Source organism: Netta rufina (genome assembly GCF_964035555.1).
Source record: "Netta rufina genome assembly, chromosome: Z".
NCBI classification, from domain to species: domain Eukaryota; kingdom Metazoa; phylum Chordata; class Aves; order Anseriformes; family Anatidae; genus Netta; species Netta rufina.
The window spans coordinates 68,952,758-68,965,551 of NC_140126.1; the positions used below are offsets into that span (position 1 = coordinate 68,952,758).

The window sequence follows — 12,794 nt, forward strand, 5'->3', positions numbered from 1 at the left end:
AAATTTTAAAAATGAAAAAACGAACGCTGAAGTAAAAAAAAAATATGAAAAAATGGACGCTGAAGTAAAAAAAAAAAGAAAATTGAAATGAAACAAATTGAAACAATGAAATAAAATGAAATTTCAAAAGTGAAATAAAAATGGACACTAAAATGGAAATTAAAATGGACACTAAAAAATGGAAATTAAAATATGAAAAGTAAAATGAAATAAAGGTAAAATGAAATAAGGCAAAATAAAATGAAATTTAGAAAATTAAATGACGGGAGATAGTGAAATTTTCATTTTGGAAAATGAAGTAATGGGAAATGGGATTAGAAAAGGAAAAATAAATGAAGAAAAGTAAAATGAAATGAAGTAAAATAAAAGGAAATAAAGTAAAAAGAAATAAAGTAAAATAAAAGGAAATAAAGCGAAATAAAACGAAATTAAAAAAAAAAAAAAGGAAAGGAAAAACGAAATAACAAATGAAATGAAATAAAACGAAACGAAACGATGTAAAATGAAATAAAATAAAAATGGAACAAAACACGGTGAAATTAAACGAAATAAAATGATATAAAGCGAAGTGTGAGGGACTGACACGGCGGGGCCGTGCCCGCCGGGCCCTGAGGCGCGGCACTTCCTGCCCGCCATTACGCAGCACTTTTCTGCCGCCGCCACATGCGTCCCCCCCTTCCCCCCTCCCCCTCCACGCAGTGGTTTCGCCCGTCCCTCTCCCTTCCTCCCCCCCCCTCCAGGGAGGCGTAGTGGTCTCTCCCCCCTCCCTCCTCCCGGCGCCCCTGATGCCATCCTCGCCCGCGGGCAGCCGAGCGGCGCCCTCCGCGCCTGCGCGGCGGCGCGCGCGGCGGCGGCGGCTATATAAGGGCGGGCGGGCGGGCAGCGGCGGCAGAGCGCTAAGGCGGGCGGGCGGCGGCGGGCGGGTGGCACGGTGCAGCGCAGCCGGGACGCGCGTGCGCACGCGGCGATCTTGGCCCTCGGGCTCCTTTCTTGCCGCTGGGGAAGCCGCCGTGAGCCGTCGCCATGGTGAAGAGCGTGGGCAGCCTGGTGAGCCGCTGCGCGCGCGGCGGCCGTTGGGGCCGTTGGGCGGCCGTTGGGTGGCCGTTGGGCGGCAGTTGGGCGCCGCCTGAGGGGAGCCACGCGGTGGGGGTGGGGGAACGTGTCGTGAGCGGCAAGGGAGAGCCGGGCGCTGAGGTTTTAAAGGGGGGTGAGGGGGCTCGGAGCTCGGCCAGCGTCCTCCGAGCGAGGTCTTTTTTGGGACAGGAGGGGTCCTGTGGGGCTGGCCGCGTGCTGCCAGCCCGGGATGCGGCTGTGGGGGGGTGCTGTCCCCCGCGCCTGCTGGGCAGCGCCCTGCTGCAGTACAATGGGAAGCGCCGCGCTCCTCCCGTGGCGAACCTCGGAGGTGTTGACGTCTGACAGCTCTCGTGGCCGAATATACCTCAAACACCTGCGGAGGCAGAGAGCTTAAAGCCAATAAACTGCCGTATTTTCCCCAAAATGGGTTATTATAGAATTTCAGCCTCTTTTTTGTTTGCAGCCTTCCCCCCCCCCCCCCCCCCAATTTTGCCCTACGGAGCTGCAGAAGAGCTTTGAGTAAGATTTGAGGGTTTTGGTATAGTCTTGGAATGCTTAAAAATGGAGTCAGCAGACCTGGTTTCGCAAGGGGAGTGTGCTGTAGTGTAAAGGGTAATGCGGGCTTCCCTCCCCTGCTGTCTGTGCGCATTGATTTAAGCACGGAGCTGGACTCAGAGCACAGCTGTGTTGCTTGTCCACCGAGGGCACGGACTTGGGTCATGCTGACAACAAGGTCTTAACGTGGGTAAAACATTGTGCAGTGCAGCTGAGCTTTACAGATTAATTCTGAATTGCAGCGAGGCAAACCTGCATTCTGTTCAGAAGCTGTTCTGCTCAAACCCCTTTTTCTACGGCTTGCAAAATTTAATTGTTCTGTATGTGATTTTTAAAGCAGCATGAGCATGACACCTACCTAGATACGGTCTGTGACCTAAAAATGTCTTCAAAACCTGACCAGCTCCCGAGGAGTGGCTGCCTGCAGCACACTCCGCTAGTCTGCCTCAGGTTCCCAGTAGTGCACCCATGACTTAAGTATGTCACCCTGAGATGGATGACTTGTGGAAACTAACAGGCTTGGATGACGGGGCCACAGTACCTTTTAAAGCAGAAGCTAACAGGATGTAATAACCTGTTTAAAAAGCTGGTGTTGCTGAAGCCTTCCTCTTCATGCCAGCTGCTTCTAGTACCTGAGTCACAGCAAGTCTTGGCGACTCGCGGTTTGGGTGATAGGGCAGTTTAGTCTTTGGTCTGTTTATGCTAGTTCCTTTTTTTTTAAAAAAAAAAAAAAAAAAAAAAAAAGCACTAAATTATGTAGTAGCCATTGGCAGTCAGCTGATGATGGAGTTAATCCAAGTTCAAGGGTGACTTGATAAGTGTTGGAAGTGTTTATGACTGTGGTGCTGTGTTAAAGCTGTCTTGTGCTGCTGGGGGCAGTAGACTTCTCACAGCATTCTCCGTGGTCAGTAGCCTCCATTTTAAGGTATTTGCTGGTCCTGGGAATCCCTGCTGCACTGGGGCCTCTCATCGCCACCTGTTTTCTCTGACTTGGTCCTTGGAAACTGAGACTCGTTAGCAGAGAATGCAGCATGCATAATTCTGCTGGAGGAGGCTGCAAGCAAAATGAGGCCCTCCATGTGCTCAGGGAGGAGGTTGTAGCTGAATATTCAAAAAACTGGTCAGAGGTTTTCCCCACAGTGAGGTGAAAGTACTGCTAAGGAAGTTGTAAAGATCCTCTTAACAGTGTGACCAAGTAGGAGGTGTCCTGCCTGTTAACAAAGCTTTTCATATGAAAGCTTGTCAATTCACACAGTTAACACAGAATGCAGGTCAGAAAGGTCAAGTAGTTTTCTGTCACTGCTGTCTTCAGGGTCTTTAGGCTCTCTGGGAAAAGAATCAACACTTTCTCCCAGTTTGGTATCTCTTGACTCACGAGAGCCAGCACCCTTGCACCCTGTGTCTCTCCTTGGGCTCCCCACAGCGGCTTCATCTGATAGTGGAGGTGCCTCGTAGGGTAACCCCTGACTGCAGACCAGACAGGAGGAATCCTGTCCTCCCACTCCGTCCTTGTTCCGCACAATAGCGACCCGGGATGTGCGGCTGTATGACCACTGCATCCCTGGGCTGGACCTCCCATTGTAGAGCACAACAATTATGGAACTGGATAGAAGAACCAGAAATGAGGAAGGTGGTCTGATTGGCAGGTGCAGGAGCTAGAATTAGCGAAGAGCTGGTGATGATAATGCAGAGGTGTGGGAAGCCATACCAAAAAATCTAGCTGTATGGTTTGGATGTGTGAGGAGCGAGGCGTGGCTGAGGAACTTGAGGCTCAAGTAGCTGCAGGGAGCAGATCGCATGGACTGCGACATGCATGACCGTGGAGGTAATAACATGGAGGTGGGAACAGGGTGTTTCTGAGGTTGGGCTGCAGGAGCTCATTCCATGGTAGAACAGCAGTGTGGAGAGACAGGAGAACTGACTGCTCTCATCTCTCAGGCCGAGAGCAGGCGTCAGGGAGCGTTAGCTGCTGATCTTACAGCAGGGTAGGCTCTGAGCAGCCAAGGTGCAAGGGTGGAAGAGCTCAGCGTGTGGAGGCTGCGTGTCTGAAGATAGCTGCATTGGGAGGCTGCGAGAGCTTCAGTGGGAAGCTGTGATGCCTGATGTATTTGGATTTGCAGCAAGTTAGGAAAACTTCCATATGCTTACGAATACTGGTGGGGGTTCCTCTCCTTGTTTGTTAAAACTCTGACTAATTAGGCTGCTTGTGCTCTGGGCTTCTTGCCTGCACGGCATTCTTTAAGTGGGGAGATGTTTTACTAAGCTCCAGTCTCAAGTTAGCTGACGTTGGTAGGACCAAACATGGCAGGCATGGCAGCACGCATGTTGCTTTTAGTCAGCCTCTGCTGACAGCACGCCAGTGTGCTGCCCTGTGGGGTTGAGGAGAGTGAAGCAGCAACTCTTCGGGTGCAATACCTGAAACAAAGCCCACCTCAGCAGCTCTCCTGAAGGCTGCGTTGCTGTGAGAGCAGAGTTCAGCAATACTGGCGTGGCTCGTCCTTTTTCTAGAAAGAAGCTGTCAGGAAGTAGCTGATGAGCATCAGCATTTTCTGCTTCTGCCTGAGATACTTGTTTGCCCTCTGCTAGCATGCAAATAGTTATTGCTTTTAATGTCTTGCATTTCTGGTAAAACATTCAGTCTTTGAAAATACAGTTAATGGCACATAAGGAGCCCTAAATTGCACAGAACATAATCCAGAAATGACTGGTGTGACCAAGTGCAACAGACTTGTTAGTTACTTGTGTAGTCCACATGTGTAGCATTGGCTTGGCTACTGAAGTTACGCTTTGGTTCACTTGGCAAAGCAAGCTACTTATCCTGCGAAGCTGTTGCTCTAGAAAATACGCTGTAGAGTAAACCACACAACATCAACTTGGTACTTTCTGTTGGCTGGAAGAGGTATCAAACTGGAAGAGCGTGCAAAAGCTTGCCCTCAAATTCTGCAGAGGAAGGTGTTCCAGGAGAAAATGAAGTCTTTTCATCAAGCCACAAATGAAAAAAATTGAAATCTTCAAGATCATGAGGATCACATTAAGAGCGTAGCACTACTCAGTATGAGCTGAGGATTATAGGCCAGATTAATTTCTAGGCTAATTTCAGTAGTTCACTGAGTTGTGGTGACTGGGCGTTGTGGTATGTCCTACATGAGTCAGACACTGGTGGATGCTAGTCCTGATGAAGGCAACTCACACAGAAGCCATGTGCATGATGATACAAATAGCTCAGTTTAAGGGAAATCAGTGTGTGAAGGCTGAGGGAAAGCTAGCTTTGGGTTTAGATTTTTTCCTTTCACACAGAAGATAATGTCCTTAACATGTTCAATTTTTTCTTTTTATAGTCTGAGTTTGAGACAGAACTGAAGTCTGCTGGTGACAAGCTTGTAGTAGTTGACTTCTCGGCCACATGGTGTGGACCATGCAAAATGATCAAGCCGTTTTTCCATGTAAGTAACATTGTTAAGACCTGTTTTTGTCAGTGGCTGTGCTGAAGAATATATCAATATTTTGTGCTGCTTGTCAGTAATATGGAGGGAACTTCATTTGTCCGCATAATTTGCATTATTTTCTGGAAGGGAGAGAAATTGCAGAAGTATCTACTCTGTTACTATTTAGTAAAATATACCGGTCTTTGATACAGCTGAGGGCTGACACTGAGCTGCTGCTCTCCTAAGTCTTCTACACATCTGCCCATGGGGGTGTAATAGTTGCATTGTTTCAAGAATAGTGGAGTTGAAACAATGTTTCTCTTTGTGTATATACTGGCTGTAATTTCTTCCAAATGCACAGCAATAAGCTGCAGCACCTTTCTGTGATCAGCTGAAGGTTGTAAGAGAAGTAGAGACCTTTCTCCTGTGTTTATTTAAGGCTTCTCTCTAAGGAATGGGTTTCAACAAGTTTCATCAGTCTTACGGATATTGGAGCAGAAAATTATTTCTGCTTTGGTCAGTAACATAGCTGCTTTAAGACGATGTGGCAACTTGCACTGGAGGAAGGAGCAGCAGGGTTGCAATTTCTGTGAACATGTCTCTTACAAGCTAGCTTTCCTGGAGCACTAACTACATAATTTCTTCTTTCATTCTAGAGTTTGTGTGAGAAATTTGGGGATGTGGTGTTCATCGAAATCGATGTGGATGACGCCCAGGTACGGTCAGGGAGGGTATGCTGAGAGAGGGTTGCTGATGAGATCCACGCATGTGACAGTGAAGAATGTCTTTTAAATGCCCTTGGAGATGCTAAAACAAAACGAGATAGGGGCTTAGCAACTATACTGAAAAGAATGTTCTTCTCAGGTGTCCTTTAAGAATTCAGGCTGCTTTGTCTGCATAGTCTAACCCCCATGGCATGCATTAGATAGCTTGCAAACACTGGTGCTCTGTGCTTTGGGAGGGAGTGTTAGTCTCAAAGGCCTTAATCTGTTTTGATGCAATTTTTCCTAAAACTAATGGCTCACAACTGCAAGAGTGTCTGGTCTTTACACTGCCATTGGCACTGTTTCCCCTTTTATGTCTTGAATTAAGAGCAACAAAATGTCTGCTCTATAGCAATTCAAGCAACACTCAATAAGTACTTGAACAACGTCAGGTTGAAACAGGAGAGTTGCTGTAGAGCTCTAGAGCCTTACAAATAGTGTTTTGATGCAGAGGCCTTTTTAAAAAAAAAAAAAAATAGTCCAGGTATAGTGAACATGTTCTTGCTAAACTATGAATTAGATGCTGAGAAGAGGATCTGATAGGTTTGCTTCAGGGAGATGTTAATATCAGATGCTTTTGCTTCTTTTTGAACAGTAATGGCTTTGCCCTATTTCCCTAATCAGAAGGAGACTAGTGGGTTCTAAATTGAACATCCTTCAGATGTGCACAACTGAAAATTGCTTTCTGTCTCTTCCAGGATGTTGCTACACACTGTGAGGTGAAGTGCATGCCAACATTCCAGTTCTACAAGAACGGAAAGATGGTAGGCTAAACTCCCGGAGTTCATTTTCCTGGAAGGGGCAGGCCTCTTTCGAACACTTAACAGAGAGGATTGGGAGTATTAGATCACGTGGTGTGCTTTCTCTTTATAATGTATCTGGGGCACAGCTGGCATTGGGACAGTCAGGAGAGCAGTTGGTTTATCTTAGTGTTGCAGCAAATGGTAGCGTGGGCCACCAGCTAACTGATGAAGCAAGCCCTGTTGAGCAGGGTAGTGAGCTGAGTGTCACAGGTTGTACAGGTGGATCTTCAGGAGATACCAGGTTAAGTGTCCTAGACTGTCTCAGTGCCCTGCTTTTACTGATCTTGGTTAGCATTTATCTGGATGGAAATCATGCTGAAGCAGAGACATGACTGGATTCCATGAATTTATGCAGCCCTAACAGAAGCCTAGCTTGTGCTGAATATACACCCAGCTGAAACAGCTGCTTGGTGCTTTCACATAGACTGTACAACCTGTGGAGGGGAGGTCATCCCTCTGCCAGAGCCCCTCTGCATCCTCTGCCAAGGTGGACAGGTGGGATGCAAGGTAGTGACAGCACAGGGTGCTGGTTATCCACCTGGAGTAAAGACACTGTGAGATAAATGTGTAATCTGGGGCTATAGTTTGAGGAAGCTGAAGATAAGCTTTTCTAATACTAAAAAATGCCTGATATAAGATCATGGCTGAAGGCAATGGAATTGCTCCTTGAAAAGCAGGCATTAAATGTTCAGCGACCTTCCATTCAGATAAATATGGGGCCAAATGGTGAGTAATAATGAACCTTTGGTCTTCTCAGGATAAACTTCCACTGCTTCAAACAAAAAAATGGAAAAATCAATGTGTTCTCTGGACATGAGTATCAAGCAAGCTGTCTTATGGCCTGTTGTGTAATGCCATACATATATTGCACCCCAGCAGGCAGTGGAAGGCAGCCGGTGTTTCTGAGACATGAATGTAGCATGTCTTTGCTGTCTACGTTCCAACAGAGACAGTTTTCATGGAAGTCAGGCTCTGGGGCAGGTCATTCTGAGCAATCCTTCCAGAACACGATACGAAAGGGTCTGGAGCGATCCAAGGTAACTTTTAAGATGCGTCTGCTGAGAGGTGACACCCAGAGTTCCTTCAAGCCTGTATTTTTTTAGTTCTTATGCAGCACTGGTTCAGGATCAACTGTTTTTTCCTTTCACATGTCAAAGCCTCCCAACCGTGGTAGTCTGAAAGTGATTCTTAATAGAGTGCACCAGTTTTTGTGAGCTGAGTGGGAGGTGAATAGCGTAGCCCATGCAAAATGCTCCCTGTTTTGGGCGTAAGGAAATCTTAGTGGTAGCAGGGCTGAATAGATCTATGTTTCTGGCTGTTACACAACTAGATGTTATGCACTTCTAAAAATTGCTTTCTTTACAGGTGCAGGAATTCTCTGGGGCCAATAAAGAAAAACTGGAAGAGACCATTAAAAGTCTAGTCTAATCTCCAGCCATGGGGACACTGGAGCATGCCTGCTTCGGCTAAATTATAGCCTGTAACTTTTCTACTTAAAAAGAAATCGAGTCAAGCTATCTAGGTTAAATGGTGGAAACTTCTTGATCTATGTAAATGAATACAATAAAGTGTAAATTCTACACTTTTGGTTATTGCCTCGTGCTTGGGTGAAGATGTGAGCAAGTTCTTAATGTCACTGAGGTGCCAGTTTTGCTGTGCTAAAGGAATACTGTCTGGGTGTAAAGGCTCTTGACAAGCAACAATCTAATACGGGGTTACTGCTGAGCATGGGAAGTGAGTGTTGAAAGGTATCACTGATGGTTCTTTAGGAGAAGGCTGCTGGCACATCACCCAGCTGGTAGCTGCCACCCTCTGTCTGAAGGGTGGCTGTCTGGCTTGCAGGTACAAAAAGGTCAGATTGGGAGTTGTAGAAAAGTGGGTATCACCGATATGGATGGCTTCTTTTTAGTTAAAGGTTCATTTCTCAAGCCTTATTTTAGGCTTAGAAGATAAGGTTATGTGTGTATTAAGCATGGTACAAGTACCTGAACATGCTACAAATTCTGCCAGGGAAGTAAGGTAGGATTTGGGGCTGCTGCCTTCCTGCCATTGCAATTTTGCCTTGCCACTGGGGTATGATCTGGTTCTGTTGGCAGTGGTGTGCATATAGCCTCTGGGCTGGGCCACTTGCTTGTTCCAGATTACTGCCTAGGCGAAGGACTAATGAGGCAAAACTCATCATGTCTTAAACCTGAGATATTTTAAATCTGCATGTTCTTGTCTTCACTTAACTGATCTACTGCATTCTTACACTGCACTGGATACACCTTGTGCTAGACTGTAAACTGGACTCGGCAGTCCTCCAGACCTGTCAGTTGTCCAGATTAATTAACATGACAGCCTGTGTGTACTGTTTAACCGCTGTTTCCAGAGTTACTGAGGACTGCCTTGTCCCCTCCATATCAAAACATCTTTCTTGCTGGCCTGGGTGTTGTCTCCTGGGTAAGGCTCAGTAAACAAGGAAGCAGGGCTGTAGCTAGCAGCTACACCTAACGCAGCGGTTTGGGGAGCTGTGTTGCTCACAGACTGTCACGGATGAAAACGCAGGCCTTCCTGCTACATCTGTCCACAAATGTGGAATGAGTGAGCCTCTTTGTGGTGAGCAGTGACTCAGATCACACTCACATCACAGGCACGCATGAATTTCCTGCTGCTCAGGAGGGCTGTTTGCTGCCTCTGCTCCCTGCTCAAAGGATTTTTCCATTCCCAAGAAGTGACCACACCCTCTGGCTGAGGATGAGCCATCAAGAATTGTGGATGTAAGCTCTGGGTTGTGCTGATACAATGAGGAGCAGAATACTTTCCCTGCTGCTCTGGCTGTTTTACTGGCAAATGCCTGTTAAGAGCAGGCAAAAGAACTGTTATTCAGAAATCATGATCATGTTAAATTTGAGGTAATGCTGTGTTTAACAGGATGCAGCTCTGAAATATTTAGGTAATACAGAAGTGATGGCAAATTCAGTTGGGAATGGGGCAGGATCAGGAAGGTCCTGTGAGTATGTCATGTGCTCAGAAGGCTGCAAAGTAGCTCTTGCAAGGACAGCAAATCTTCAGCTTCCTCTGCTGCAGTATTTTCAGTTTCTACAGGCAGGAGCATGGGCTTCAGCCTGCTGAGAATGTGTATGTTGCCCTAGTGTCATAATTTGTGCTAGAATAGTTGATTTTATTCCAAGTAGCTGGTGTGGCGCTGTGTTTCCTCTCTAGGATGAGAACAATGCTGACAGCACACCGATGTTTAGTTGTTGCAGAGCAGCGCTCACAGGGAGCCAAGGCCTGCCCAGCTCCTTGTGCTGCCCCAGCAGGAGCAGGCTGGGGGTGCGCAGGGAGCGGGGAGGGGACACAGCCAGGACAGCATGGGGTGTCATGTGGGACAAACACGGGGGGATGCTGCTGAGGGGGGCTGGGATTGGTGCTGTGGGTGGTGAGCAATTGCTTCGTGCTCTTACTCTTGCTTTTATTGCTCTATTCTTGCTTTTGTATGCTCTTCTTGCTTTTATTCTCTTGTCATTGTTTTCCCTTTCTGTCCTATTAAGTGGTCTTTATCTCAGCCCACAAATTTTACCTTTTTTTTCTTGGTTCTCTTTTCCATCCTACAGAGAGGGAATAAAGGGTGAGGGAAATGTGGTTTGGGAACAGCTGTGCTGCATATAGCTGCCTGCTGGGTTAAACCACACCACCCAAATGCAGTGCTTCCAAGGAACCTCACTGAAAACTTGGGGCATATACCCAAACACTGGCCTCAATGTGCTCAGTGAGAACTCAATGAGCGTGGTTTTTGCTGGCTAAATGGAGCTCTGTCCTTCATTTGAAGGAACGAGACCAGTATTACCATATTTCAGAACATACAGCAGCTGGGTAAGTCTCCTTGAAATCATTTAGCTCTGGTGAGAAGCAGGGATGTGACCTGCTTTGATCCTGTGATCTGAGAAAATGCCTTTAAGGGGGAGACAGTAGATGACCAACTGACTTGAATGCACACCACATTTCTTACATATTTGGTGCAAAAAAAAAAAAAAAAAAAAAAAAAACAACATATAAAGGCTACTTCTGGGAGCAAGGGTTCCTTCAGGGAAGGAGTTATCCTCCCCTCAGGCAATGACTGCAGTCTCGTTTTATTTGGCCATTAAGTGGCTGAGATCTGTGCCTTGCTGCCAAACCAGTAGGGCAAGAAGCTTTTCTCCTTGTGCCTGTTCTGTAGCTTCCAGCCTCAGAGTGGACTGGCTGACAGGAAGAAAAATACTTCCTCATGCACAGAAATTGTACATGTGGCTGGGATGAGTAGGCTTTACTGGGTAACTGTGAAAGGAAAACCAAGACAAAGGGGTTACAGGGAGTGGACAAGGGAAAAATGCAGGGTTAGACTGCGATGAAATAGCCGTGCTCCTTAATTCCAGCCATGCTCCGAGCCCCCTGTGATATGCACTTGAGAAATAATTCTTGAGCACCAGCACATCACTGCCATGTCTCTTGCAGTACTCAGCCTAACTTCAGCTCCAGCTGACCATTACCTTTTCCTTCTTTCCCAGACCTGGATTATGTTAGGCTTGGATTTGATAGAATAGCATTTGAAATAGTTCTGATTTCTTGGTGTTCGTTCATCATAGCTAACCGGCTGTAGCAGGGACAAAAAACAGCTCCTAATACCTTATCAAGCTACGTGGTGTTCAATACTTGCTAATGCCAACCTCATAGCAGACAACTTCCCAACAACTTTGTTGTCCTTTAGTCCTGCAGATTTGGTAAGGATCACGCAGAAGAGCTGAGGGAACTTTGAAAAAGTTGTGTGGTGACACTGGGGAAATGCAAGTGGTGTTTCTCCTCCTCTCTGGAGGTGGTCCAGGCTGGTAAACAGAGAGGGTGCAGCAGTGTGAGAGCTGCATGAGGACTTGCTCCCACTTGCAGCTGGCTGAGAAAACAAGTTTGTGCCATGCAAGTCTCCACAAGGTGGCAGTGACTGTTTCTGTACTTTTTTTTTTTTTTTTTATACACGCACTCTGGGAATGCCCTGTGCCTTTTCCTTTGTGTGCTGGGGTGCTGGTAGCTCTAGGTAATGGGCTGGAGGAGAGCAGGGGGCGTTCTAGAACTTCTAGAAACTCTGGAACTCCTCTTCCTTTCCCGGGAAGCTTCTATCTTCAGTTTCAGAATGTTAATGTTAGACAAAGAGTGACAGCAAACAGTGTCTGCCGGCCCACAGTCCTTGTGCAATTGGATGGAAGACAGGCTGGACAGCAGTGATACTGCTAACGCTCTGCCTAAAAGCACACAACTCATTTATTGGCAGACAGGGCCTATCCCAGCACTGCACAGCTGTACCTTTGCTCTCCAGGGGACCCTGGCACCTTGTTAAAGGGCAGAAAAATACAGTTTTTGTGAACTTCAACCTGTGAAGTTCAGAGGTGGAGCAGGGTTGTTGTTGTTTTACACACAACACTATGTTTTTGTATTAGAGCTACCTTGCAAAATCAACTGCAGCTCGTGAAGCGTAAGATCTGTACGCTGAGCTGTATCTTTCCCTCGTGGTCAGCGTTTTATTACAAAGCAGGCTGAAGACAGAATTCTTCTGACAAATCATTTTACAAGGGACAGGAACCCCCTGTGGCTGTTTTTAGTTTGCTACAACTCTCAGCTTTACTTGAAACAAAAGATCACAAAATTAGTGACCTTAAAACAATTCAGTAATTTGGGACTTGCAAGTCTTCTGAAAATTTCTCAGTAAAGAACGGTGGAACAGAAGCAGGCTTCTTAGATGGAAGATTTGAAACCTCCTGGCAACAAACTCCCTTTTTTTTTTTTTATGTTGTTCCACACTGTGCAGTGGTATTAATTTTCTCAGAGGCCAATTGAAAGCCACAGCATTGGAGCTAACACACACTGGTGCTCTTTTCCCTTCAGAAACCCCTATAAAGCAACAAGCACCTCTCCTCTAGTAGTGGTTCTAAATCTTAAATGATCCCTTCCTGTTGACAGATAGATCATCTAACTCTGCCCTTGTAAAGACTCCAGGGCCTTTTACAGTCTGTCTTCAGAGACCAATAACAAGAAAACAAAAATCAACCACAAATTCCATATCTGTGTTTATTCTTCACCTGGAAAGAGAACTGTAACACAAGTGAAGTTTCCATTAATAGGTTTATTATTTCTTTCTTTCCATAGGCCCAGAATAACTAAGATGC

The 12,794-nt window shown here is 46.2% G+C and overlaps 1 protein-coding gene across 1 annotated transcript; it reads left to right on the top strand.

Annotated features, from left to right (window-relative positions):
* Positions 1–894: 894 nt before the first annotated feature.
* Positions 895–8,201, top strand: LOC311221421 (thioredoxin). Its single transcript, XM_084305438.1, has 5 exons — positions 895–1,047; positions 4,968–5,072; positions 5,711–5,770; positions 6,517–6,582; positions 7,987–8,201. The coding sequence occupies exons 1-5, from the start codon at positions 1,024–1,026 to the stop codon at positions 8,047–8,049; spliced, it is 318 nt and encodes a 105-aa protein (XP_084161564.1). The 5' UTR covers positions 895–1,023; the 3' UTR covers positions 8,050–8,201.
* Positions 8,202–12,794: the final 4,593 nt, after the last annotated feature.

Bases quoted from the DNA above. Each gene is read 5' to 3' on its own strand.
- LOC311221421 (XM_084305438.1), top strand. From the start codon at position 1,024: ATGGTGAAGAGCGTGGGCAGCCTG. The intron at 5,073-5,710 runs GTAAGTAACATT...CTTTCATTCTAG, and splicing joins TGATCAAGCCGTTTTTCCAT to AGTTTGTGTGAGAAATTTGG. The intron at 6,583-7,986 runs GTAGGCTAAACT...CTTTCTTTACAG, and splicing joins TCTACAAGAACGGAAAGATG to GTGCAGGAATTCTCTGGGGC.